We start from the raw sequence: 24,808 nt of genomic DNA, 5'->3' as shown, positions 1-24,808 counted from the left end.
TGAACAGCACTGGACAAGTCACTTTATGGTCCTAGGAGTTTGTTTGTACAGTATTATCATCTTGTTTTTCTTTGTGAAAAGGTATTTTGAGAACTAGCAACAGAATGTATTCAATAGGAGTCAGAGTATCATCACATTGTTACAGCTGCATCCCAGCTGAAAACCTAGTAAACAACTTCATAAAAAAATCTTTCCACAAAACATTTGTCTGTTAGTAAAAACCAAAGAATCTCACCAACAAAAGATTTAAGCTTGCTATATCCTTCCACATTATGGCATCAAGAGACTCTCATAATGTCTCAAGAGTTGCAAATACAGAAGGTACACACTAATGCAACATTTTATTTACTTGTTGAATGAGGATCCAAAATATTCAGAAAACACACATTCTTGTTTTGCTTTACAGACACTGTACACACCACAGGAAGACCTATCAAATGCAGCACAAAGTTTTATGACTTCTTTAGAGTAAAAGATTGAGGTGCAGTGAACAGAAACAATATCCTCAGTTTAACCACAAGGATTACTTCTAGAAGCAACCCTAGCTGAACTTTGACAACCTCATCTATCTCAGCCACAAGATTCAAATACTAACACTTTTACTCACTTATCACTAAAGGCAAGATAAAAAAATCTCAATGGGATAATCATCCCTGTGCAGTGTTTAGACAGACACAGTTCACATAGCTCTGTTAAAAATGTCTTTTTATAATGTTGGAACTGATGATCTTTAAAGTCCCTTCCAACCCAAATCGCTTTATGACTCTACAATATCAAGGTACTTACACACTTCTTTTCCTTTGTGCAATCAAAAGAAATAGATTCAAATACAAACAGACAATAAAGAAGTTTTGTATGTCTCCCCACAAACATCCTCAAAACACTATCGCTATTCTGTACTATTACACCTAAAATACTGGAGGAGGACACAGTACATATGACCATTTCCAGCACCTACTGTCAGCTTCAGAGGGAAAATAATCTTGAGGTATCCCAATTTTGAAAGATCAGAATCAAACTGGATACAGAATTTCAAGTCTACTCCGAATTTGTATCTGCAAAATTTTTAAAGTTTAAACATTTATATTTTATTTCAAAGAAGCACAACTAAGAAAGACTGATTTACCTTAAGCTTGTATGTGTCTCTTGCTTGGCTTATATTAGACAAATATTTGCCATGAACTCTACCGTGCAGAATCTGCCATTGCCACGCCTGCAAACCAAAGAGTAAAAATATTCTCAATTATTTTTATTCCTTTTGTAATAGGCACATGGTCAAATCCTTTGCAGAAGTAAATGGATACAAGTCTCAAATTACACTTTTTTACATCGGCAAAGAACTGGGATCAATGCTCTATTTTAAGGAATGAATATTGGTTCAAATAACTTTCAACAGCAAATTTTAACACTTAAGAGATTTAATATTGGGTGTGTAAAGCTGAAGCTTTACAAAAAATATTTTGTACTATTTCTTTTTCTTCATCAGAGGCAAACATTGGCATTGCTATGGGAACATCAACTTAGGAATGTCCTGACTTTCGTTCAAAAACCCAAATGAAATAAAATCTAACTATTTTACTGCAAAGCAGTCCTTCCTAAGCTTCTACTCAAACTCTCTGAAGGTTTCTCATTTGTCATCATTTGCAGCATCACTTATACATACTTCAGTTTCTTTTTTTATAATATTTACCCCCCTCTTCAATGTCTTTATATAGTATTTGAAGCATACAAACCACTGTAAATAATATAGAAAAATGAGAAAAAAAATCTGCATTAATTTACAACCTAATACCTGCTGAAAACATATCAATGCATAAACATATGCAGCACCTTGAAGCATTATTTTTGTCTGAATACCATTCACAAATGTAACACCACACTTAAGATGAACTTTTCTGTCTGAAGATGCCTAACTTTCATTCTCCATTATGAACATCTAAAATCAACTAACAGAATGTCTCTCTTACTGATAGCAGCCTTTTATTTCACAAACTACCTTCACGGCCCATTTTATGACTCAATCAGCCCCTCCAGGATGCTCGCCTGTGGCGATTAATGCTCACTAACTCTTGTGCCAGCCGACAGCTTTGCTTGCTCTCCCTGCTGTATAAGGCTGGATCCTTTGCCTGGGTCGGGGGAGAAGGGGGTGGAAAGGATCAAGAGCATCAATGCACTCTGCCAAGAACTAGAGAGATTCAGTACTTGCTTGTAGTTTTATGCATGTATTTTCACACGTTCTTCACTTAGACACTTCTCCATCAATTCTTTCCGTTCACTTTTCCTGGAAGGCACAGTATGACATCAGCTGGTTTCCACTGCTAGCAGGAGGACACTCCAGAAACTTTATGACCAAAACAAGTGCTATAAATACAGTCTTGGCTGCATGAGGACTCAAAATAGACATAAAATCCTCTTACATATCTTACTGGATTCTCAGGGTTTCTATACCTCAGTATCTGGATTCTGAAAGCACTTTATACTTCCTAAATCAGAACCTCAAATGTAACCGTCTACGTGGCACATTATCTTTTCTCTGTCCTCACCTCAGGGAAGTTCACCAGTTTCGTCCCAAATGAACAGCAGGCTTCTCTATACAGCAGCATCAAACACAGAATGTATCAAATACCACATTCATAAAGAAATATGTTGTGACAACATTTAGTACCTCCCTGTCTAAACCAAAGTGGTATGTGCCATACAGGGTAACACATGCAAACAATTCTTTTTTTCTTGTTGTTTGTATTACTCCAGAAGACTGGACATAAGCTCTCCATAAAGATTACATAGAAATGGGGTGGAAATACAAAGGAATAGATCAAGATATTCCTACTGTAGATCCAGTTTAAGCTGATGCTCTTGCCAAAAGAACAGAGAACTCTGCCCTCATCAGCTATCCATCCGCACCTCTGCATAACAAGCCTGAGAAAGGAAATGATCCAGGTGTGATCTAGCCTACCAATAACAGGAAAATAATAGTTCTAACACAGACATGCTCTCTGATTGAATTCACTGCACAACCACACAGATGCTCTTGGCAGCACAAAGGAAAAGGGAAACACATGAAAGATGGAACAAGCCTCTTTCAGAGTAAAACTGGCATATGCTCATTCAAATTACTCATGGAACTACATCATCAGATTTAGGTGCCAAATTTCAAATCGTTCTCTACTGATTAATCCTTTTTAAAAACTTCAAACAATAAATAAGGCTTCCAATACTTCCATTAAGGAAACTCTATACTTGTAAGCATATACATGTTCTTCCATATAATCACCTTTACTGTCCCAATTCTTTGCCAGCAGACTGCCTCCAACTTTGAAAGACATATCACTCCCTATCCTTGATTAAAGTATATGATTCAGCTTTTTAAAATCACAAGCAAATCTTTTTTAACTTTCACTTTTCACTTATTCTTCCTGAAGTTCAATACCAGTAATTCTTTTCAACAGCTGTTACAAGTTTAACTAACTTCAAACGAACACTGGACTTAATTCTAAATTCTTCTCACATGTCCACCCTTAACCTAACGTTATTATTCAACTGTATATTTATGACATAAAAAAAGGAAATTATTTTTGTAAATCATAAAAGCAATAAAGTAAGAAGAAAATAAAACATTACCCCTTCCTGTGGAATTTCAGGGCTTCCAAAGGATGTCAGACAAAAGCTAAACTTCTCACTTATCTCCAACCTTGATAAAACTTTTCTGCAAGCAGGATAATAATGTAGTCAATCCAGAATGGATACTCAAAGTATACATGGCAAATATGATTTCCTGTCCTTATACATCTAAAGCATTGTATTTTGCTACATGAATCACTTGAACTCCTGGAAATAGGCAGAGCACTGTTACCCATTCTGCACTAGTGGGCAATAGGTGCAAGACAAATTTACTATACACGTAGCTCAAAGTATCTGCCTTCCAAGAAACAAAACTGACAGCTCAGCTTAGCTCTGAACACTGTCACTTTCTTACACTCTTACGCTGTCTCACATTCTTACAAAATGGAATATTTAAATCCCCTAACGCCAGGCTGTAGAATGGTACTATCTTTCATCTGCTCAATGCACTTGAACACATACTTCTTCAGTGTTCTACCCATTTATCATCACATCTTTCAGAGAACCGACAAACAGTATTTTTTAAACATGCAATAGTGTACCTCCAAGAAGCCTCTGAAACTTCCTAATCATATTCCTACAAGACTACAAGCAAAAATTAAGTATGGTACCAGAAAACACTTTAGAGGAATTTTACAACCCTGATCACAGGCATCAAACAGTACCAAGATTCACTGTCAATTGGTATTGTAAATTCTGAAACAGTTTAGATTATTTTTTTGCTACTTTGCTCTGGTTGGTTTACATAGAAGGATGTCAACTGTGGAGACAGGAAGTGGGAAAGCAGGAAGAAAAGCAGAGGGCTTTAAGAGGATGCAAAAATTGGGAAACATACCAGGGCACTTAAGACAACAAAAACATCCTAGAAGCTCCATATTCACAAAGAATTCCATAGGTTTTCCAGATGCAGATGGAACAACTACTGCAATGTGTCCCTGCTAAACCAAGCATGATCAGAAAACAGCCACACAAGAAAGTTTCTTGAGTTCAAGCAGTTCAAGAATGAGATGACCCTCTGTCACCACAGTTCCCTACCTGCAGACACAGTGTGATTCAGACATTGCCGGGGCATCTGAGATTCACAAATTTGCCTCCAAAATTTGCTTCTTCTGAATCTGAGATACACACAGCTTTCTCAGGAGGAAATACACTGAAAAGACTGCAGTGGTAGGAAAGAAAATAATTCAGACTGAGTTTATGGACCACGGTCCTCAACAATGATTTTAATAAGACACTGCCTTCTGTTTCACAAGTGGAAAAATGTTTTCCTCACTCAAATTCAGGAAACAAAAGGCCCGATGCCTATTGGCATAGATATTCAAAAGGCAGCAGAATTTGTAACTGGACAGCATCCCCTAAAATCAGAAGTAGCCTATAACCCATTTCCCTCTCCCTCTCAAAAGATCTGTTGCCAATGTTAATGGTGGATCCAGTTGCTACCACTGTTTTGAGCACCCTTCTGCTACTCAGAAGAATCATTGTATCGACAGCTTACTACAGTGTCAGCAGCCGACATACTTCCTGCACTATTTGCTCACAAGATCTACTGCTTACAAAAAGCTATTAAGAATAGTCATCCCAATGTGTGTACAGCCTTAATACAAAGATTATGCAAAAGCACAGCCAGGGAAGTCCTAGTTACAAGTTTCCAGCTCTTCCTAACAAGGTATCTTCTACAATGCCATCGCCTTAGCACCAACTTCTTATTCCAAACTAAGCTGGCCAGGGTCTGGCTTCTCATTAATCCCCCTTACCCACAACAAGCAAAGACAGCACTCAGTTCTTACAGGACAGGATCTAGCTTTCATTAATCTTCATGGCAGACCGTGACACCAGGCCTTTTATGGAAAGATATAGGCCCTGGCTACTCACTCCCCAAAGCAGGCAGGGACATTAAAATACTCATCCCAGAAGACTGCAGCTCTTTTGGAGCTTAAAACTGTATCTTTCTGATGCCGCTGCCACCCACTACACACTCTCCCTTCAAGACATCTGCTTTCCCTCCTCCACTCCCGGTCCCTAGACTTCCAACTTGGATGAACTGCATTTTACAAAAAAAGAAAACGTCCACAAACAGATCACCTTTCACTTGGAATGCCAGTCCTCCCCAGAGACGCAGACAGACAGACGAACGCTAACAACAGAGACTGTAAGCCCTGGCTCTCAATTCTGCTCAGCAAATGCCGAATGCACACAAGACCAGCCACACTGCCTAGTTTGCTAGCGTGCTGCTGTTGTACAAATATAGAAAGCAGAAAGTAGAACAACCGTTTCAGCAGAACGGATTCTGCTCAGCTCTCTGAGAGGGAGGAGCAGGGAGCTGAACCAGCTGAACTGCTTTACCCATACATGGTCTCTGAAAGAGACCATTGCTAAGACAAGTTCCTTTGCATATGCACACCCTCATTCACTGTCACAAGGTGCAGGGGAAGAAAAGAATTAAAAGCATACAAACTTAAAGGAGTTACTACCTTGAAATTAGTTCCAAGCCCATTTTGCTTGAGCCCACCTTAATAACATAGAATTGTTATTCTATGAAGAATCTATGAAGATTCTATGAAGAATCTATGAAGAATTCTATGAAGAAGATCCAACAGAATCTGGGCAGCAACTCAGAAAGACAAAAATCTCCCTTCCAGGGAATCCCCACATCCACCAGCATTTCAAGAACTACTGAACTGGCCAAGTCTTCCTTGTTGCTTTTGGACACACATATCTGCATACCAAGCTCTTGGTTTGACCTTCTTCCCTGACCCAAAATTGAATTATAGCAATCTTTTTAAGCCCTTCTCCCTTTTAAAGTATTTTCCCTAAACCAGTAAGCATGACCTCCCACTGGTTGACACAAACTACTATGGTGACCTGCGCTATCATGTCTGCTTTCCCAGTAGTCCTTTTTTGCCAGTGTTTAAACACAAACTAAATCTTTTTCTATATATTCTTCACAAAAACAGAAGAAAATCACTTTTATGCAGCATCCCCATCACTTCCTTCTCCCCCCCTCCTTTCATGTTCTGGCACAGAAAGAGAGCAAAATCAATATAACTGAAAACCCAAATTCCTAGGCATTCAAAGAAGAAGACTAAGAAAAAAAGTGGCACAGCCCCTGATTTTTTTAGTACACAGGAATGACAGCCTACAAACTCAGTAACAGTTTCATTTATATACAAAAGCATAATTTTCCTTAAAAGAGATTTATTACCCTATGTTGCTGCCTGTTTCTTATACTTCGTGTATCCCACATTTATGTGGTGATACAAAACTATCTTGCAGAAGTTACCAAAAAAGTTCACTCATACAAATATGCGGAAATTGCAGCTTTCAACTATATCAGGAATGTAGTGACCAATTCAGAACTCTGAGAAGTGCACTAGTCAGGTAGCTCTGTTAACGTGGCTTGTAAGTAGATACAAAAGTGCTGGCATTTAAAACAATTTCCCTATTTTTCAAATTTCTCATGACTGAGATACTGGTTTAGGCTCCCTGCAAATTGAGGAAGACACCAGCATACTGAGAATTAGCTGTATGGCTACGCATATCCTGAATTATTTTCCTTACAAGAAAGGATCAAGAATATGTGTCCTAGTCCTGCTCCCCTGAAAGCCATGAAATGCCTATTAATCTTAGTCTTCAACTAAATACTCTTGAACTAAATACTTGAAAAATACTTTAAACCCCCCAAAATTGTAAAGCAAATTCTGCATTAGAGAGTCACTGTCACAGCAGCTTCCACACTGTGAAATAAGACAGTACCACCTACAGCCAGTCTGTGATAGTGATCAAATTCTGGCACTGAACACACAATTCAAAATGTAATATTACTCCATAATTATCAGAATATTCACACTTACCTTTTCCTGTCATATATGATCACAGATTTCTGAGCAGTCAAAACTTCTTTATAGAAGTAAATATACAACCCTTTTTCCCCTAAAGAGTTTCCATATTTATCTTTTTCAATGGTAGTATCACTTCTAATGTTGCTTGACTGTTCAAGAAATCTTTACCATTTTGCTCAAATTGTGCTAGACATTGTACAGTCACAATACAATGATGGGGAAGACAGGAATTTTTGGAAGGAGGCACAGGTGAGTTGGCAAAAAGATTTTGAGATGGTGCTCTGCTTAGGAATCTAAGCGTATAAATGAGAGAAGAATTACTTTTACACTGTGCTCTGCCTAGACATAATGCAAGGGCTAGATGTGAAATTGAAAATATATTCTCTTTTCCTGAAAGACCAGTATCTCATTGTCTTCTGAAGAATCATTTATCAAAACTCTATCTTGTAAGATTTTGATGAGATATTAAGATGCCTGGTGTCTATCCTGCAAATCTCTACATATAGTAGATGAAGAAAGATGCTACTGTTTTTATATGTAGTCTTAGACATTGTCTGCTAAATACTTCAGATGACCTACAGACTTCATAAATAACCACCTCCTCTGCTTTGGAAAAAAAAAAAAAATAGACGTGAATGCTCCCTTTCCTACAGATTCTGAAGGGTTTGTGGATAGTGTGCGTATGTTAGAATATCTTTTGAACTGCATAGTTTGAAGAAAAAATAGCACAGCATATTCATGGATTCAATGAAAACCTGAATTCGAAGTGATGTTTGGAGAACAGTAGTTTTACTTTGACATGTGAAATACTGAAATCTAGCTGGTAAAAATTACATTATTTTTGTGAAAAGTGCAGTACAAAATAGCCTGCAGATAGAATTGAAAGCTACCAGAAAGAATAATTTTGATGAAGGTGAAAGAAAAAGCCAAGGCCCTGAAAAACTCAAATTAATTTCAAGTGAAAACAATGTAAGACATGACAGAACTCTTGTCAAAGGAGTTCTTACAAGAATCAGGAGAGAATTCAGTTCTGAGAGAACACACAGCATGCAACCATAAAAACCCCTCAAAACTGTCTGCAAAGGAAAGCCTGCCAAATATCATACCAGCATGACACTGGATACTCAGCAAACATTCTCTTATCCACACGCTCATTCAAGATCTCCTTGAGGTGTGCTGCTGAAAAGGACAAAAAACCCAAAGGGCCTGCTCATTTCAGCAGTATCTAAGCCAGTTATTCCAAGTTATATTTACAAATAATTTAGTTAAACCAATGTGAAAATCCCAGACAAGTATGATTTTAAGACCAGTTTATACAATCTTAAGTCTACCTTTAACTCAGAACTACCTTTAACTTAAGAACTTTTAATACAGCAAGCCAAGCCATTAAATCAGTTACAAATCCACTCTAAATCAGTACAGACTCATTACCAAAACTCGCAGTTTGTCAGTTTGCCACTAGTACGCTGTTTCTAACAGAGCAGCCAGTAAACCAGCTTATCTTTTCTAAAAACAAAACAAAAAACCAGACCATGATATGCTGAGGATACTGAAGACAGAAGGATAATATGCATACATGGGACAAAGATGACAGCTTGTGGACGAGGATTCCACTTCTGGCATAAAGCTTTCACACACATACCTGTGCCGCAAACTGTATCACCTAAACTGAAATTCTTTGCTAAGAGTTGAAAACTACTGAAGACTTCTGTTCAGCTATCTAGCTGCTCACTGTTCATCCTGAATTCAGTTAGCAACAATGCCTTTTCTTTTAAAATGCAGAGCTAAGATGGCTGAAAGTTTTATGTCACTCAAGATGTCAGAAAGATGACGTCCTTTACCTTGGACGATGACTGTGCCATACTACATTGCTGTCAAACAAATAAGCCTGCTCTGTCTATCGCAGTTCAGACTCGTAAGCTATTCATCCCTACAGCAAAGCATTTCCAGACTAATATGCACTGCAGCTTTAAAGCAGTTTACATTTTCCTCCTTGCTCTATCCAAACTTCCTGCTTTGACCTAATGTGTATTTTAGCTTTACGTGCTTGTATCTCTCTCAGGTGCAAACAAGACAATGTCCAGCTGACATTTGAGAAATCTTTTTAAAAACGTGAATGCTAAAGCTCACACTTTTCACTGTTGTGTCCCAAACACAGAGTTTTGGCAAGATATTCTAAAATACAGACAGCAACAGCAGAAAAGGTGCTATCTTGCATTTTTTCATAGAACACAAGCATCTCCAATGACAGGAGGAAAGGCAATAAAACTACTGGTTATTTTCTTCCAATCAAGATAATCTCTTGCCTCAAGAAATCCTGTAACAGGATCACAACTCAAGATACTGTGCTGCAGTACTTTGAGAGAAATACCCATTAGAGGGCCTAGATAACTTTTCTTATTTTACAACTCCCATTCTAATAAACCCTGAAGTATTTTACTGTCCTTTGATTTATACTGCTTTTTCCTCTGCAAACCAACGATCAATGGATAAAAATGATATTTTCTTGCCTGAAGGCAGTTACCAACACAGTGAGTAACTCTGCCATAGACTTGGGAATGGTAAACTAAAGGACAAGAAGCAATACTGAACATGCCCAGATTGAAAGAAAACATGAGACACCCATGGCAAGACTGATAAATAAGAATGCAGAAATATAAACCCGAGTCTGTTGGACTCTCGCTGCTGTTTCAGTAGCAAAACTCACATTATGACTTGGAAATGACTGGGATGAGGACTGCCTCATGGATGTACTGCTAAACAACAGTCTCTATTTCAACAGCCAGAACAGTGGGTTCTAAGACACCAGAGTTAGAACTAAGCAAGAAATCTCAAAAACGAGAATTTGTAACACTTCCCACCTAGCCTAAAAAAAAAAAAATAAAAATAGAGTAGAGCAGGCCCTCTGAAAAGGTTTGTGGCAGAAGACCAAAGCAGCAAACAGATGAAATTAAGATTATCAGTTACTAAGTTTCAATAACCACATTCCAGAAAAAGATACAAGAAATAGTTAAGGAACAACCTCCTCATAACAAAGTTTCTTACTAAATTCAGAGATTGGATTATAGGTAGTATTTTACTTAACTCAATACAAGTCTAAATATTTGAAGAACCACATTATCTTTTATGAAATTCAGCTAATTCAGCATAATATTGTGTTTGCAGTAATTTCAAAAGAATAGTTACACAATATGATAAGTATTTCTCTAGTGTCAAAGCTCCATAATTTGTTTCATCTAATGATTCTTCAACTGATGTAAAGGCTGCTTCCAAGGGACCTTGCAAATTATGGATTTATTATTGACGAAATATACAACTATTGCATATCTATTATATGGCCACCTTTCTTGCTTTTCCCTTTAGAACAGTAGCGTCAGGCAGCATGTCTTCAGAATCCCTACTCTTAGCAGAAGAAATAACAAGTTATGGACACCCTTCCCACACCATGTAACGATAATCTTACAAGTGCGCCTAGTGTTGAAGGACCAGCAAAAAGGTGGATACAGTAATAAGTACACAGTACTACTGTGGAGTTCTTTGCTGTATCTCCCATTGTGAAAGAGTGGTAAGTTCTTCCCATTATTGTAAGCCATATACTTTCAAAACAAAACTACCCAACGCATAAATCTTTGTATTTTAGCATTCATGATTTTATGAGTCACTTTTCAATCGTCTACTTTTCTAGAGATGCTGTGCTCCTGCTTTTTTTTTTGCATGTAAACATAATTTCCTAAGCCTGCATCTATAATTTTGTTTCGTTTACAAAAAAGAAGCAGATGCATCTTATGTATAAGGGCAAGCATGTAACCATGGAGGTGGGATCTGGGACTGATTTCTCTCTGATGTAACATTAGAAACTGACAGTGAAAGGAAAACCACAGTCATTGAAGAGTGATCATTCAAAACCAGTGAAAACACTCCACAGAACAGCATACACTTCCCCAGAATAAGTACCAGCAATGATCTTGAAAGTGAGCACAGGCTGAAAGAGAACAGTAAGCACCTTAAAAAACCCAAAATAATCCTTTACACCATCATATTTTAAAATCCCCATTTAGGGATTTTAGTGATATATGTATCTGCATCCATGTCCCTAAGCAGATACGAGAATTGTACTCCTGCCCTGGGGATTCTTCATCAGCAGGAATGCAACTGAAGATATTAAGTTGCAGGAAGCAAGCTGCACCCACCTTAACTTTCCTATCCCAGCGTAAAGACATAAGAAGTATTTTTAAACATCTAGCACAGCAGTAGTATTTTCAACAAAGCTGCCTCTTAAAGACACGGGATACAACTCTAGGAAGTACAGTATTTCACATTATGCAGAGCTCCCAAGAACATAGCTGAGGGGAAGAAAAAAAAATATGATGGGTTTATTACAGATATACAATGCCAAATCAGCGCAGTAAAAACTATCTGATGAACTAATCTACAGAAAAGCAGTAAAGAAGACAGCAAAAGTCACCAGGAGATAATTTACCAATTACTGTGATCACTAGTATAAGGAGTAAGACTGAAAAGACAGACAGACACAAAAAATAATAAAAAAATAAATTCAAGATACTTTAAGTCCAGTTGCTTGTAGACCAGAGGCAAAGTGTACTTCAAGATTTTCTCAATCAATCAAACATTGTCTAAATCAAGCGAGCTCCCAGTGAAATGCACTCAATGATCATACCTCAAGCAGTACATACAAGAAAAAGGCAACGTTTGAAAAATGCTCCCTGACAACTTCTGGCAGAAGAGAATGCCTGTGCCTTAGAGGTGAAAGTGTCTGGGCCACAGTTCCTCAGGAATTCAAAGGAGTGAAGGTTCCACACTTGTATTATAATGGTGCCTCTAAACTCACTACTCATGAACAGTCCTATAAAAAGCTCATTCTGTTATCAACCTCTATTGCTTCTTTATGTATTTATCATTCATGTTACGTTCAGTCTCTCTTGGGTTTTGTATTTTGTTTCCCACTTCGTTCCAGTAGCGTCCGTCACGCCTTCTCACGCTCGGAGACCGCAAACCCTCACACTGTGCTGAACTCCAATTCCCCTGCTTCAGCTTCTCGTATACCCGACTTACCTCTACACACTCGTATACCGGCATACGTTTCACTAGTCCAAAAGACAGACGCCTACCGTGCCCCCAACGACAGGTAACCGCACCCCCCGTTCCCGGGGTAAGCAGCCGGGCCGCTGCGCTGCACCTCAGCCGCCCAGCCCTGCAGACCGACGGCGGCCGTAGCCCAGGGGAGCCGCTCCCCCGCCCCAAGGGCAGCCCCGGGCCCGCCGCAGCTCGCCCCCCCGCCCCAATGGCGACGCCGCCTCGGGCTCCGCTCGCACCTGCAGCGCCCCCCGCCGCCGCCCCGCGGCCCAGCGGCGCCCGAGGCGGTGTCAGCGCTCGGATCACACGCGACAACCGGCGGCCTCCGGTTCCGGGCCCCGCAGGGAGCTCCCGGCGGGGCGGCCACCGCCTCCGGGGTGGCGCGCACAGGGCGGCGGCGCGGCGGCTGCTCCGCGGGCCCCAGCCCCGCCGCGCCGCCGTGGGGAGCGGCGGGCGGGAGCGAGCTGCCCGCCGCAGAGGCTGCCGCCCCGGCCCGGCGCGAGTGGCCGCCGGCGGGAGCCCAAAGGAACGAGGAAGGGGGGGGGAGAAGGAGAAGGAGGAGGAGAGCCGTTACCTGCGCGAGGCGGATCGCGCTCTCCGCAGGCTCCGCTCCGCGCCGTCCCTGCCCTGCCCGGCCCGGCCCGGCCCGAGCTCCTCCTGGCGGCCGCCGCCCTCACCTGCCCCCAGGGATACACCCGCGCCCCGCTCCGCTCCCTGCGCCGCCTCAGGCCGGCTCCGCAAGATGGCGGCGCTTCCGGGAGAGACTACGGCGGGCCCGAGGTGGAGGGGCCGGCGCCGCGCGAGCGCCCGCCCTCCCCGGCCGGGCGGCCCTGCCGTGCCCCGCCCGACACCGCCCCGCTCCGGCCGCCGAGCGCCCGCCCGCCGCCCCCCTTCTCCCGCGCGAGCCCGCCGCAGGCTCCCCCGTCTCCTCACGCTCGGTGCGGTCGTCCGCGGTCCCCCCCCGCCCCTCGGCCGCCCGGCGCGGCGCGGCCCGCGATGGGGCTGGGGCTGGCGGAGGCGCTGGGCGCCGGGGCGGCGCGGCTGCTCTTCTACCCGACGCTGCTGTACACGGCGGTGCGGGCGCGGCTGCCCGGGTCCCGCCGGCCCTGGTTCCACCGCATCGACGGCGCCGTGCTGCTGGGGGCGCTGCCGCTGCGGGGACGCAGCCGCAGGGTAAGGCGGGCGCGGCGGGGTGGGCCGGGCTGGGCCGGCGGTGCCTGACGGTGCCTGACGGTGCCTGACGGTGCCTGTGCCCGTAGCTGGTGACGGAGGAGAACGTGCGCGCCGTGGTCACCCTCAACGAGGAGTACGAGACCCGCTTCCTCTGCTGCTCCGCCCAGGTGAGGCCGGGGCGCTTGCCCGTGTGTCCCGGGAAGGGTCTCCCGGCGTTCCGCCCGTCCCGGCGCAGGTGAGGCCCCGGCCACCTCCAGCCGGGAGCCTGGCACCCACCGGGGCCTCTGGCAGCAGGGACAGGGCCGCTTCGTGCCGAGGCCGGCTTGTAAAACTCGGCGAGAGAGAGGTAAAACGTGAGGGTGCAAGTGAGTTGTCACAGCTGCGGGGAGGGAAGGGGGGGCTAAACCCACGTCCATCCCGGTGCGAGCACAGCAATGCCTTTTGTTCTGGGACCGGATCCCAGCTCCGTCCCTTTCGCTGAACCACATCTTCTCAGTTCCCTTTAACCTCTCCTTCCTGAGAGCCGGCACTACAGTTCTCACACATCTGATTTAAAGGGCTGACTTTCAGAGCCTGCTTACGACCCCACTGAATTTCCCAGCTGTCTCAACAGGTTCTGGGTTTTCTTTCTGCAAAATAAAAAACGCACCCCAAAAGTTAACAGATCAAATCCATTATGTCCATTTCAGGAATGGAAGGCAATGGGAGTGGAGCAGCTGCGTCTCAGCACTGTGGATCTGACTGGAGTCCCCACCTTGGAAAACCTCCACAAAGGTGTTGAATTCATACTGAAACACCGAGCCTGTGGTAACAGTGTCTATGTGCACTGCAAGGCAGGACGCTCCCGCAGTGCCACCATGGTGGCAGCATATTTAATTCAAGTAAGAAGGATTCTGTGCTAAATGGGGTTTATTTTCATACAGTCTGAGCGAATACAGCGAAACTTTACAGTTTGCTTTTGCTTAAAAAGCCTAAAGCACGTACAGGTGCATTAATATTCCATGATTTTACGGAGTTTGGGCTGGAGGTCCATGTTAAGAGAGGTAGATAGGCCCCAAACTTACATTGCTGTTTTGTAGAATGCGGCAAATGCAGAGTAAACGAACAAGTGAAACAATGTTCGCTGAACTGAGGTCTAAGCTTTCTTGGATGATCTAGTTTATCTTTGCACACTTGGTTCATCTGCACTTACGATTCTGTCAAGGTAACGCTTCCTGGCAATGAGACAGTGGGAAGCCGCAGCATAGCTGCCATCATTCATCTATACGTCCTGCCTCTGCCAGCTCTGTTACTAGCACAGGCACTGACAAAGATGTTCTGATCTTAGGGAAAGAGAACTGTTGCAACAAAGCTTTGAAACATGTGGTCTCCTGGTATCTGTTGCTGGTTCGGGCGTATCAGTCAGGCTTCAGGAAGCTGCTCAGTTTTCTGGGCCATTAATATAGTAAGTTCTTAACAGGTTTTGGAAGATTCTGCCATTCTTAATTCTTTCTATGGAGGAACAGATTGAGATTGGAATAACAAGTCACTCATGAGGACGAGTTCACTGAGCAGATAAACATCTATTTTTGTTCAGATTTTCACCCTGGTTAACTAAAATGATAAGCCTTTCTAAGCCTTTCAGTAAATATAATTCAGGATCAAGAGAAGGGACTTTGGTTTTCTGAGTTCTCCTCCAGACCCAACTGGGTAAACCAGAACTAAGAACAAAATCCCACCCATGAATTGTTCTGTTGGTGTTATTAAGTGTTCCCTGGAAAATTTTCCCACTAAGTTGCTGAAGAGCAATGAGAGTACTAGAAAAGTTAAAAAAAAAAAATAAAAGCAGCAGGTTGCACTGTTGCTCTGGACTGGTGGGAACAGGACAGGGAACTATTCACAATATGATGGAAACAAGAAAGAGACAGAAAACGGAGGTTCCAGGCAGCAACCATCCCTCTTTAACTGAGGGGCTCATTTCATGAACTTGCATTGACATTCAGGCCCCTCTGAGGGGAACATAAAGTCAACAGAAGGGGTGAAGCAGCAAACTTTCTAACAACTCCCATGTCACCTGTAGCCTTCAGGAAGGCTCCATTGACTGGTGCAGGGATGGAATTGTCACTTGCAGGGTTTCTGCCTTTTCAGCTGCATCACTGGAGCCCTCAGGAAGCAATAGAGGCTATTGCCAAGATCCGTCCCCACATCCTCATTCGGCACAAGCAAGTCCAGGTCCTGGAGACATTTCACAGGAACACAATCACTGGGACAACTGCATAGTGCCAGTAAGAACTATCAATATCTCTGTCTTGGCTGCTTTAAAAAAAACGTATGTTTTAATGATCTAATGAAGGCTTACGCGTTTTATTTCTTGACCATCAACAAAAAAGTTTTTACATAAATCACAGTAAAGGGGAGGTTGGGCTGTTCCATGAAAGCTCTTTCCTTATGACTAATATCTTAGTTCTCTTGGAGCCCCGTAGTTCTTCTCTCCCACACGCAGTATCAGTGCTGAGCTGAACTGCAGTCCACAGGAAGCTCTATAATATTTGAGGCAAAAGAAAAGAAAACTTTGTCTCAGCAGAGACTTTATTCAGGTTCTTACCCAAAGGGTTACAGTGCCAACAGAGAGGGGTAGGAGGAAGTAGTCTTGATTCCGTCTTTCACCAACACTATGTTATGATTACAGGTGAGGATTCCCTGTACAGTAAAGGAAGGCAATGTTCTTACAAACTATCTCCTTCTTTATGCTAGGTGATGACAGCGCTAAGCAAGCTCCCTGTTTGTTACCACTCCTCTAGAAGTGCTGAATAATACAACCTACTAAAGGTCTTGGGCTCAGCTGTGGAATCTTTCTGCTGTAAATATTTCTGCCAGTCCCTCCTGAAACGGGGGCACGGGAATGTTTAAATACGGACATCCCTGGAGGACACAGTGCACATCTAACTCTGTGACTGACATGGCAGCAACACACAGTCTCCCAGGCAGTTAAAACTAGTAGTCTGGGCCAAGGAGGATATTGTCTATATGCCATGTGATTTGTTACTGGTGGGTTGGTTCCAGGCTAAAAAAGCCATATGCTGCTCTTTGGGCCTTGAACACAAGCAGCTTATCAAGGGATCAAAGTAATATAGCATTTAGTCAATCTGAAATCTAAGATGCAGCAGTTCAACTTTTAATAGTGCTATGTAAAAGAATAGGCCCACAGCCAGAATGCCTGTACTTCTTCTGCACAGGTATAGAGGGTGGAGTCCTTACTGGATGTTGTGAGCTCATAGTAATTGGGACTGGTGCTGAGGGTGGTAGGTGCCTCCGAGCTGCACAGCAGAACATCATCGCTGCCCTTTCTATCATTTGGGCCTGTTCTTCCTGCTTAGGCTAGGACAAACTGCAGGTTAGTGAGCAGCACTTTGATGCCACTTGTGACCGTTACAACGGAGGTGGCTGGGTTAAGTTTAAAAGTATTTGCATCACCCTTTTTATAGCGGTCACGGAAGACGTAGATGCTGCCATTGCAGCTGGCAATTTTCCAGAGGGATGGTACTGAGCTCCAGGCATCTGGCAGGCATAGCCGAGTGAAGCTATCCAGGAGGGGGTTATAGCACAGCAGCGAATCCCCCTCGGCTACAATGAACACCACATCCTTGTGTACAGCAGCATGCATGCGCCCTGCAAAGGGCAATACGTATGGCTTCACGTGGCATTTCTCTGTGTTGGTATCATAGCACTGAATGAGCCGAGAGGGCTTGGTGAAGAAGTCCAAGTCATTTTCCTCCCCACCCAGCAGATAAATGACACCATTAAGGTTTACACCTGCAGCTCCAGAGACTGCCACTTCCAACTGGCTAGTCTCTGTCCAGACATTGTCTCGTACTCTGTAATATATGACTGCATTAGAGAGAGTGTCCTGCAGAGTTTTACCCCCCAGTGAATATATTGCATCCTTGCTTGGCACAGAGACAAGGGTGTGTTGGAGCCGGTCACGGGGCAGAGGGGCACACCATTCCCAGTCTATAGTCGCATTGTTGCATTTCCACATGCGTCGTGGAATGGAGCCACCAACGACGTATAGGTCACTACCGTGCTTGCAGGCTGCAGTGATCTGGTGACACAGGCTGTTCTGGCCACTCACGCTTATAGAGTCATCATCGGCACAATGCAGAGAGACAGCAAGTGAATGTGTACGTGATGATTCCTTTCCAATCAGGTAGATGTGAACATTTTCTCCAATCACCTGAGAAAGGAGAAGCGTGTCAGCAGAACTGGATCTGTTTACACAAACATCAGTGATGCCTAAGACCGAATTTTTTGTCTTAGGACCCACCTGTGGGCAGGTGTGTGATCTGCTTCCCAAGTCCTGCCACCCTACAGTGTTGAGGATTCAGAGCCTCAAAGTCTTTTCAAGATACCAGTCATATCTGACATGGCAAAACAGCAACAAAAACACTGGAACCCAAGTGTCTGCGGTTTAGGTAAGGGCTGGTTACATCATTGATAGTGTAGAGTTATTATAAGGGAAATGCCAAACTCAGATTTCTGAATGGTCTCTTTGGTAACTGAGCATCTAGTGAGATAAGTTACTTTGTGGCATTGTTCCAATCATTACTGAAAAGCAGCCTCCGATTAAACTAAAAAAGCTGTCAGTGGGGTTGCTATTTATGACAATGAAAGTATTCCTCATGCAAGCACCAGGAATTTCAATGGCATTTGTGTTTTGCAACTTTCAAGTCACACCTGTGAACAGAACACCCTACCTTGGGAAATGCAAAACCAGCAAGCGCTACACCAACCCCAGAACAGGTCTTTTTATACCTTCAGACTTGATCGCAGCGTCTCTGAAAAGCCTGCTCGCTCCTCCTTGTTGAAGTTGATCCAGGTTTCTATAGCAACTGTTGGATTCTGAGAACATGGAACGCCATCTGCGGTGTGGGGACAGAAAGGCATTTATGATTTCTAGACAAACGTGCGTGTACTCAGGAACATTCTTTTCCTGTGACTCCCACCCCCACTCCCACCACAAACCATACTTTCTAGAGGTGCAGGGCGGGGGGGGGAAGACACAGGGTTTTATAGATTTTGGCAGACCTGAACAGCACTGCCAGCCAGACATCTACATGAAATTAGTTTGGATAAAAATCAGAAGGCAGAGCTACTAGGTCTTAAGCACTTTAGATGAGCTTCAACAAAGGAACCAGTGTCTGAGAGGAAGAGGGCAGGAAAGAGAACTTATATTCATAGTGACAATGACAATATTTAAGCATTTACACAAAAATATTATCTTATTTGACAATCTCAGCAACTGCCTTTCTCTCTCTGGTCCTAGAAACCTATATAGCAAAAGCTGTCTGCAGAAATTTTCCTTCTCCGAGTGCTGTCAGACAGCTGACCCTCAAGACTGAGCATCTGGTGTTGTTGCTATCCTCTTAACGTTTGGAAATCCCCAACAAGCTACTATAGCTTTCCTTAGCAGTGTGACAGTAGGAATCACTCAACAGGCTGGATCAGATTTCAGTTTGTTTCCAGACACAACTGGAAGTTTTGCTTATGACACAAACTATTCCAGCATTGTCATCAGTACATTACCTAGAAGATTTTAAGTATTTAATTCCAGTTTGAAAGCTAGCAATTATGCCTGTGTTCATTGAGAGGCTTCCCTATGAAGATTGTCCCATTTTGTAATCTGCTTTCTTGACAGACCCTGAATTCAATGATGCTGAAGGCATCAGACAAATTCTAACACTTTTTCTCTATGCTGGAAGGGAGGAGAAAAAGTGTGGAACAAAAGCAGGTATTTCAATTATGTTTATTAGTAAAAGGGATTTCCACAGCTGTCCATCACATGTAGTGGTCAAATGAAAAAACTTTGATTCTGAAATGGATCCTAGAGTGCAACAAAAGATAAGCTTAATAAAATAATATTTATATGAAATTAATTTTAATCCTTGCCACTAATAGATTCCTCTATTTAATTCTGCATTAACTAAACAAGGATGCAGGAATTGTAAAAGAAAAATATTCTCCCTACCAGAAGTAGGAGCACATTTCAGATTTTAACCCATTTTATGAGCTAAGTTTTGGCATAAATATTGAGTAGTGTGATTCTATATGTGGAAATAGATGATGCATGGAAAAAGAATTTTACTGAGCAATTATTTTAATTTAAGACCACAAACACTAAAGGCCATATGGTCAGTGCATGGAACCCCTAGGAAGTTAAGGGCAATTAACCTCCATATTTCATGATTTTAGGATTATTTTTTTTAAATGAACTCACAACTTAGTTTAAAAACTTTAGCTAGGTAATTATCATGGTTTTATTTTGCTATCAGTACATATTCCCAACACGTTTGTGACTGAATTGCTTTAGATGCAACAGACATAATACAATGTAATGTCTGTAAAGACTCTCATATGCATAGCATCAACTTTAAAGGCTATTTAAGTCTTACGGACAGATTTGCCAGTATTCCAAATAAACCTGTCATGGTAGGTTTATTGTAACAGCACATAAAACATGTGACACGCAAGATGTAGTTATTTACACATTTACAAGATTATTTAATTAAAGCAAGAAAGGGGCGATCTCTGGTCTGAAGTCCAGAACATTTGAGTGTATGAGCTTCTTCTATGTTCTTGCTTCCTCTAGCAATGATACATAAACACACAAAAATGGAGTTGTGACTGCAGCATCATGGAGAACTTTTAAAGTATTGGCTGTACTTATTAGGGCAGCAGAGACTCTTTAAGGATAGGTAGCAGTTGGAGTAAGTTGTTGATGTGTTGACACATCCTTCACAACACTGAGTCATTGCATCCATTACTGTGGAAGGCCATTACCTTTACAAGAAGGGTAGTTACTGTATTACCGAAGATGTAATACTTCTATTTCAGTCAGCTGAGTGCCTAGCCTAAATAATCCTAACAATTATATACAACTGTTAATAACACTAACAGTCTGAAAATATGTCTTATGCTCAAGCCTTCTTAAAAATGTTGAGTTCTTGCATTACTATGTTAAATGATTATGAACTAAAGAAAAAAAAAAAAAAAGACTTTCACAAGATCTTCATTTCTGGTAAAGGCTCCTTTTACTTTTAACGCAAACAAAAATACAACAAATCCTTGAAAGTTAGTAAGTTATGTTTAGAAAACCTGTAATACTTCTGACCTGTTGACTTAGGAACTGCTGGGAATTACCAGCATCCTCTATGTCTCTTTTGTATAGCTTAGATGCTTTACACATTCAGTAACAATAGGGGTTTTTCCGATTAAGTTATCCAGGATGTTTTTCTTCACTTAGGTTAGCTAAGCCTCTGAATAGACAGTGATTATGAAAGCTTGGATCTTTCCATATGTTTTGTTCAATCCCTGATAGGCTCTCTGAAAGTCTCTTTCTATATCCACATCCTGGCTAGTCTCAAGAACTCCTTACCTGTAAGGATGTCTGTCAGTAGGCGGAGAGGCAGGTGTAGGAACTCCTCTGTGTCTTGCAGTTGAGACAAATGTGACTTTGCACAGTGTTTGGCAGCTGTGTAGAGCTCCATGTCACTGTGTTGATCTGCCAACCACATGACCTGCAGACAGTTCCTAACCTGCACCGTACGGGCCAGAAAACGGGAGCACTCTTCAAAAAGAGCAGTCAGCTGGTACATGTCTGCCACTTCATAGGTTTCCTGCAACTCCTCTGCCCTCAGCTTTACAGTCCCGTGGTAAATATAGTCCACAAGAAGTTGAAAGACACTCTCACTAACATCCTGCAGCTCAATCACCCGGTTGTGGGCCTCTTTTAGGTTGGAAGTAAACATAGAACGAAAAAAGCAACTCTGAGCTGAGAGGACCAAACGGTGCAGCTGGAATTCTTTGCCTTCCACTGATATTGTAACATCAGCAAAGAGCTCATCCTCCAAGCATAATTTCATAATACCCTGGGCCACACGGCCTGAGTGGGAGCGGTCAGTAAAGGTGTAATTCACAAAGTAGTTTTCTTCTGCAGAGGAGCCTCCAGTCTCTTCTGATGAGTCCATGGTGCTGCACAGATCAGATCTCCAGCAATCTGTAAAATCACAATAATTATATGACTTTCTCTCTCCACCAACAAGATTATGCAGTACTTCAGTGTACAGAGAAGAATCAAACATATTGGTAAGAGGTCAGCCTATTTTAGACCAAATATAAATAGCACAGCCAGAAACTTATGCTTGAGCTTCAGAATTTCAAACAACAAATGAGAAGCTGGCATAATTAAAATTATAATGTATACCAAACTTCCAGTACAGTGAGCATCACATCGCAGAACTGGGAGATATGTGCGTCTTTTCACCACTCATTTCACTGACACAAAGAAAAGCAGCAAGTTATTCAAGTGGAAAGTCTAGCAATTGCCCTAGTAAACTTGCGAAGCCAAAAAAATGTGGCAGCACCATAGCTGGGCTAAGTGGAAAAAAGACTAGAGTATCATACTAACAAAGAGCACAGAAAGCAGTTCATATCATCAGGAGGAGTTAATTACCATCCAAAACCCAACATGGTGAATCTGTGCAGTGGTATCAAGTGAGGTGAACTTGTTTTTACCGAACAATTGTGTAAGATGTCTGCCAGATATAAGCACCAGTCCTTCAAGATAACCAAATGAGATAACTGATGGTTATACTCAGCTTGTTAATGCACCAAACACCTTCAGCAAGCAAAATAACCTGTTAGGTGTTGTTAAGCACTGTCTCCCAAGTGTCAAGGAGAATTCAATTTAAAAGATAACACCTCTTCAGGAGGAACCAGAGACTATTTGCAGAGCTCCAAGCAATTTGTGGGTTAAAACCCCTTCTGAACCAGAACAAGACTGCTGTAGAAAAGAGCTCTTTTTCTCATGGCTCTTGACAGCATTAGGAGCACCTGATGTCTGCTTGCATTCACTTTAAACTTATTTTTACACATCAACTATCAACCATGGTAACTGGTATCACAGATTTCTTCAGTTAATACTGAACATGATTTCCAGCACAGCGTTTCCAAATACGGGATTTTAATCCAGGAGACTCACAGTTATTCTTCCATGCTTTATTTTGTTAAACGTGCATTTGCTTACAATAGCTGTGATTGATACAGGAGGCCTCCTGAGTTCTTTGCTCAAGTTCTGTTCATGGGAAGTAGCATCTACATCCCTAGTCATCTGGACAAGTCCATCCCATCCCTGATGATGGCCTGCCTTAATTATACCCTTACTGTGATTTTAAAATGGTTCTGGTCTGTCTGAAAATTACCTACACATTAGTCTGTAACAGACTGAGGAACTGCAATCAGCATAGAACACATCAGTACTATTTTTCCAGCTCTACCAAGTACAAGCCTATCCTGCAAACTGGCTCCCACTTCAGTTAAAGCTCCTACAATCATAGAACTATTTAGGTTGGAAAAGACCTTTGAGATCATCAAGTCCAACCATTAACCCAGGACTGTCAAGTCCATCACTAAAACCTGTCCCTAAGCACTGCATCTACTTGCTTTTTCAACACCTCCAGGGATGGCAATTCCACCACCTCCCTGGGCAGCCTGTTCCAATGCTTCACCATCCTTTCTGTGAAGAAATCTTTCCTAATATCCAATGTAAACCTCCCCTAATGAAACCTGAGGCCTTTCCTTTTGTCCTGTCACTTGTTACCTGGGAGATGAGACCTACCCCCACCTGCCTACAGCCTCCTTTCAGGGAGCTGTAGAGAGCAATAAGGTGTGTCGTGTCATCCCCCCCCTCCCCTCCGCCCCGAGTCTCCTCCGGATTAAACAGCCCCAGCTCCCTCAGCTGCTCCTCATAAGACTTGTTCTCCAGACCCTTCACCAGCCTCATTGCCCTTCTCTGGACACGCTCCAGCACCTCTACGTCCCTCTTGAAGTGAGGGACCCAAAACTGAACACAGTATTCAAGGTGCAACCCCACCAGTGCCATGTACAGGGGGACAATCACTGCCCTAGTCCTGCTGGCCACACTGTTTCAGATACAAGCCAGGATGCTGTTGGCCTTCCTGGCCACCTGGGCACACTGCTGGCTCACGTTCAGCCAGCCATCAACCAGCACCCCCAGGTCCTTTTCCACCAGACATCTTTTCAGCCGCTCTGCCCCCAGCCCGTAGCGCTGTGTGGGGCTGGTGTGACCCACGTGCAGGACCCGGCACTGAGCCTTGTGGAACCTCATACAACTGGCCTTGGCCCGTCTGTCCAGCCTGTCCAGATCCCTCTGCAGAGCCTTCCTGCCCTCCAGCAGATCAACACTCCCTACCAACGTGGTGTCATGAATCCTTACAGTCTTGATCCTGTTGATTCTTACAGTCATGGTGCTCGGAAGCTGCAGCCCAAAATGCCAAAGCACCAGGACATGGATGTATGAACTACTCCACCCTCTTGGTCCGGCAGAACCAGCTGCCCCCACCACCTTGCACAATTTCCAGAGGAGCAGTGCCGCATCACGAAAGAGCAGCTAAAGACTACCGTAAATCTCATATCCTTCTTCGTAAACACAGAATTGCCCTTTGCATCTGTGGCATCTCCACCATCAAGAAAAAGAGGTGCAGGAACAGTAAAGCAGAATCTTGCACTTAACGCGCATTTGGCGTTACGAAAGCAATGCCCTGCCGCATGCCATGCTGTAGGTGACAGCGTACCCACCCCGGCACACCCGCTGCCTTCCTTGCCCCTGGCAGGGTCGCGGGCGCCGTGCCAGCGCCCGGCAGCAGGGAACCCGCAGAAACAAGGGACGGCAGCCCCCCGCTGCGGGCCGGGCCGGACGGAAAGCCCGTTCTCGGGGGAGACCCCGTCTGGGCCACGCTAACGCCGGGGAAAACGGCCGGGGAGCTGCCCCCTCCCCACGGCGCTGCTCCAGCCCGGGGCTCCGCCAGGGCCCCCCCTCCACGCCGGCACCCCCAGAGCCGCTGCCCTCCCGCCGGGCGCCCGGCACGGCCCCGCGGCACCCACCTGCGGCGCCTCCCTTCATGCCGTCGCCCCGGGCTGCCCCAGCCAGCGGCCGCTCCGCGCCCCCCGCCCCGCGCCGCCAGGCACCGCCGCTTCCAGCCACCGTCCCGGAAGCGGCCCCGGGCAGCTCCTCGCGCGCTTCCGCC

General features: G+C 43.6%; 3 protein-coding genes across 20 annotated transcripts in view; 1 reads left to right on the top strand and 2 right to left on the bottom strand.

Moving 5' to 3' along the window:
* The window catches only part of CELF1 (CUGBP Elav-like family member 1), a 69,483-nt gene extending 56,071 nt beyond the window's left edge, over nt 1–13,412 (bottom strand). For 12 of the 17 annotated variants that reach the window (XR_008745491.1, XR_008745492.1, XM_055793924.1 and 9 more), the window contains exon 1: nt 13,129–13,412. The gene's annotated coding sequence lies outside the window, so the exon portion shown is untranslated. Of the gene's footprint in view, nt 1–1,126; nt 1,214–13,128 lie in introns of all 17 variants that reach the window. The other 5 variants (XM_055793931.1, XM_055793934.1, XM_055793935.1 and 2 more) reach the window with 4 other exon arrangements.
* Nucleotides 13,412–16,054, top strand: PTPMT1 (protein tyrosine phosphatase mitochondrial 1). 2 transcript variants are annotated; one of them, XM_055793944.1, is made up of 4 exons: nt 13,412–13,727; nt 13,814–13,894; nt 14,417–14,608; nt 15,855–16,054. In XM_055793944.1, exons 1-4 carry the CDS (start codon nt 13,551–13,553, stop codon nt 15,984–15,986), a joined length of 582 nt encoding a protein of 193 aa, XP_055649919.1. In that variant the 5' UTR covers nt 13,412–13,550; the 3' UTR covers nt 15,987–16,054. The 2 variants fall into 2 exon arrangements, with proteins under 2 accessions (XP_055649919.1, XP_055649920.1); XM_055793945.1 differs by having other exon boundaries at nt 15,838–16,054.
* A 223-nt stretch (nt 16,055–16,277) lies between these two features.
* KBTBD4 (kelch repeat and BTB domain containing 4) lies at nt 16,278–24,794 on the bottom strand. Its single transcript, XM_055793923.1, has 4 exons — nt 24,666–24,794; nt 21,139–21,759; nt 18,519–18,625; nt 16,278–17,940 (listed from the first exon to the last, which is right to left on the bottom strand). Exons 1-4 carry the CDS (start codon nt 24,682–24,684, stop codon nt 17,080–17,082), a joined length of 1,608 nt encoding a protein of 535 aa, XP_055649898.1. The 5' UTR covers nt 24,685–24,794; the 3' UTR covers nt 16,278–17,079.
* Between the last annotated feature and the right edge of the window lie 14 nt (nt 24,795–24,808).

This window comes from Falco peregrinus, chromosome 1 (genome assembly GCF_023634155.1).
Source record: "Falco peregrinus isolate bFalPer1 chromosome 1, bFalPer1.pri, whole genome shotgun sequence".
Classification (NCBI taxonomy): Eukaryota; Metazoa; Chordata; class Aves; order Falconiformes; family Falconidae; genus Falco; species Falco peregrinus.
The sequence above is the reverse complement of the archived record's forward strand: the minus strand, read 5'-3'. Positions and strand labels throughout refer to the sequence as shown.

Coding starts and splice junctions, on each gene's coding strand:
- PTPMT1 (XM_055793944.1), top strand. CDS start 13,551: ATGGGGCTGGGGCTGGCGGAGGCGCTGGGCGCCGGGGCGGCGCGGCTG. Junction 13,728..13,813: donor TGCGGGGACGCAGCCGCAGG/GTAAGGCGGGCG, acceptor CTGTGCCCGTAG/CTGGTGACGGAGGAGAACGT. Junction 14,609..15,854: donor TGGCAGCATATTTAATTCAA/GTAAGAAGGATT, acceptor CTGCCTTTTCAG/CTGCATCACTGGAGCCCTCA.
- KBTBD4 (XM_055793923.1), bottom strand. Junction 18,626..21,138: donor ACTGACAGACATCCTTACAG/GTAAGGAGTTCT, acceptor CCCACACCGCAG/ATGGCGTTCCATGTTCTCAG. Junction 17,941..18,518: donor CGCTGCGATCAAGTCTGAAG/GTATAAAAAGAC, acceptor CTCCTTTCTCAG/GTGATTGGAGAAAATGTTCA.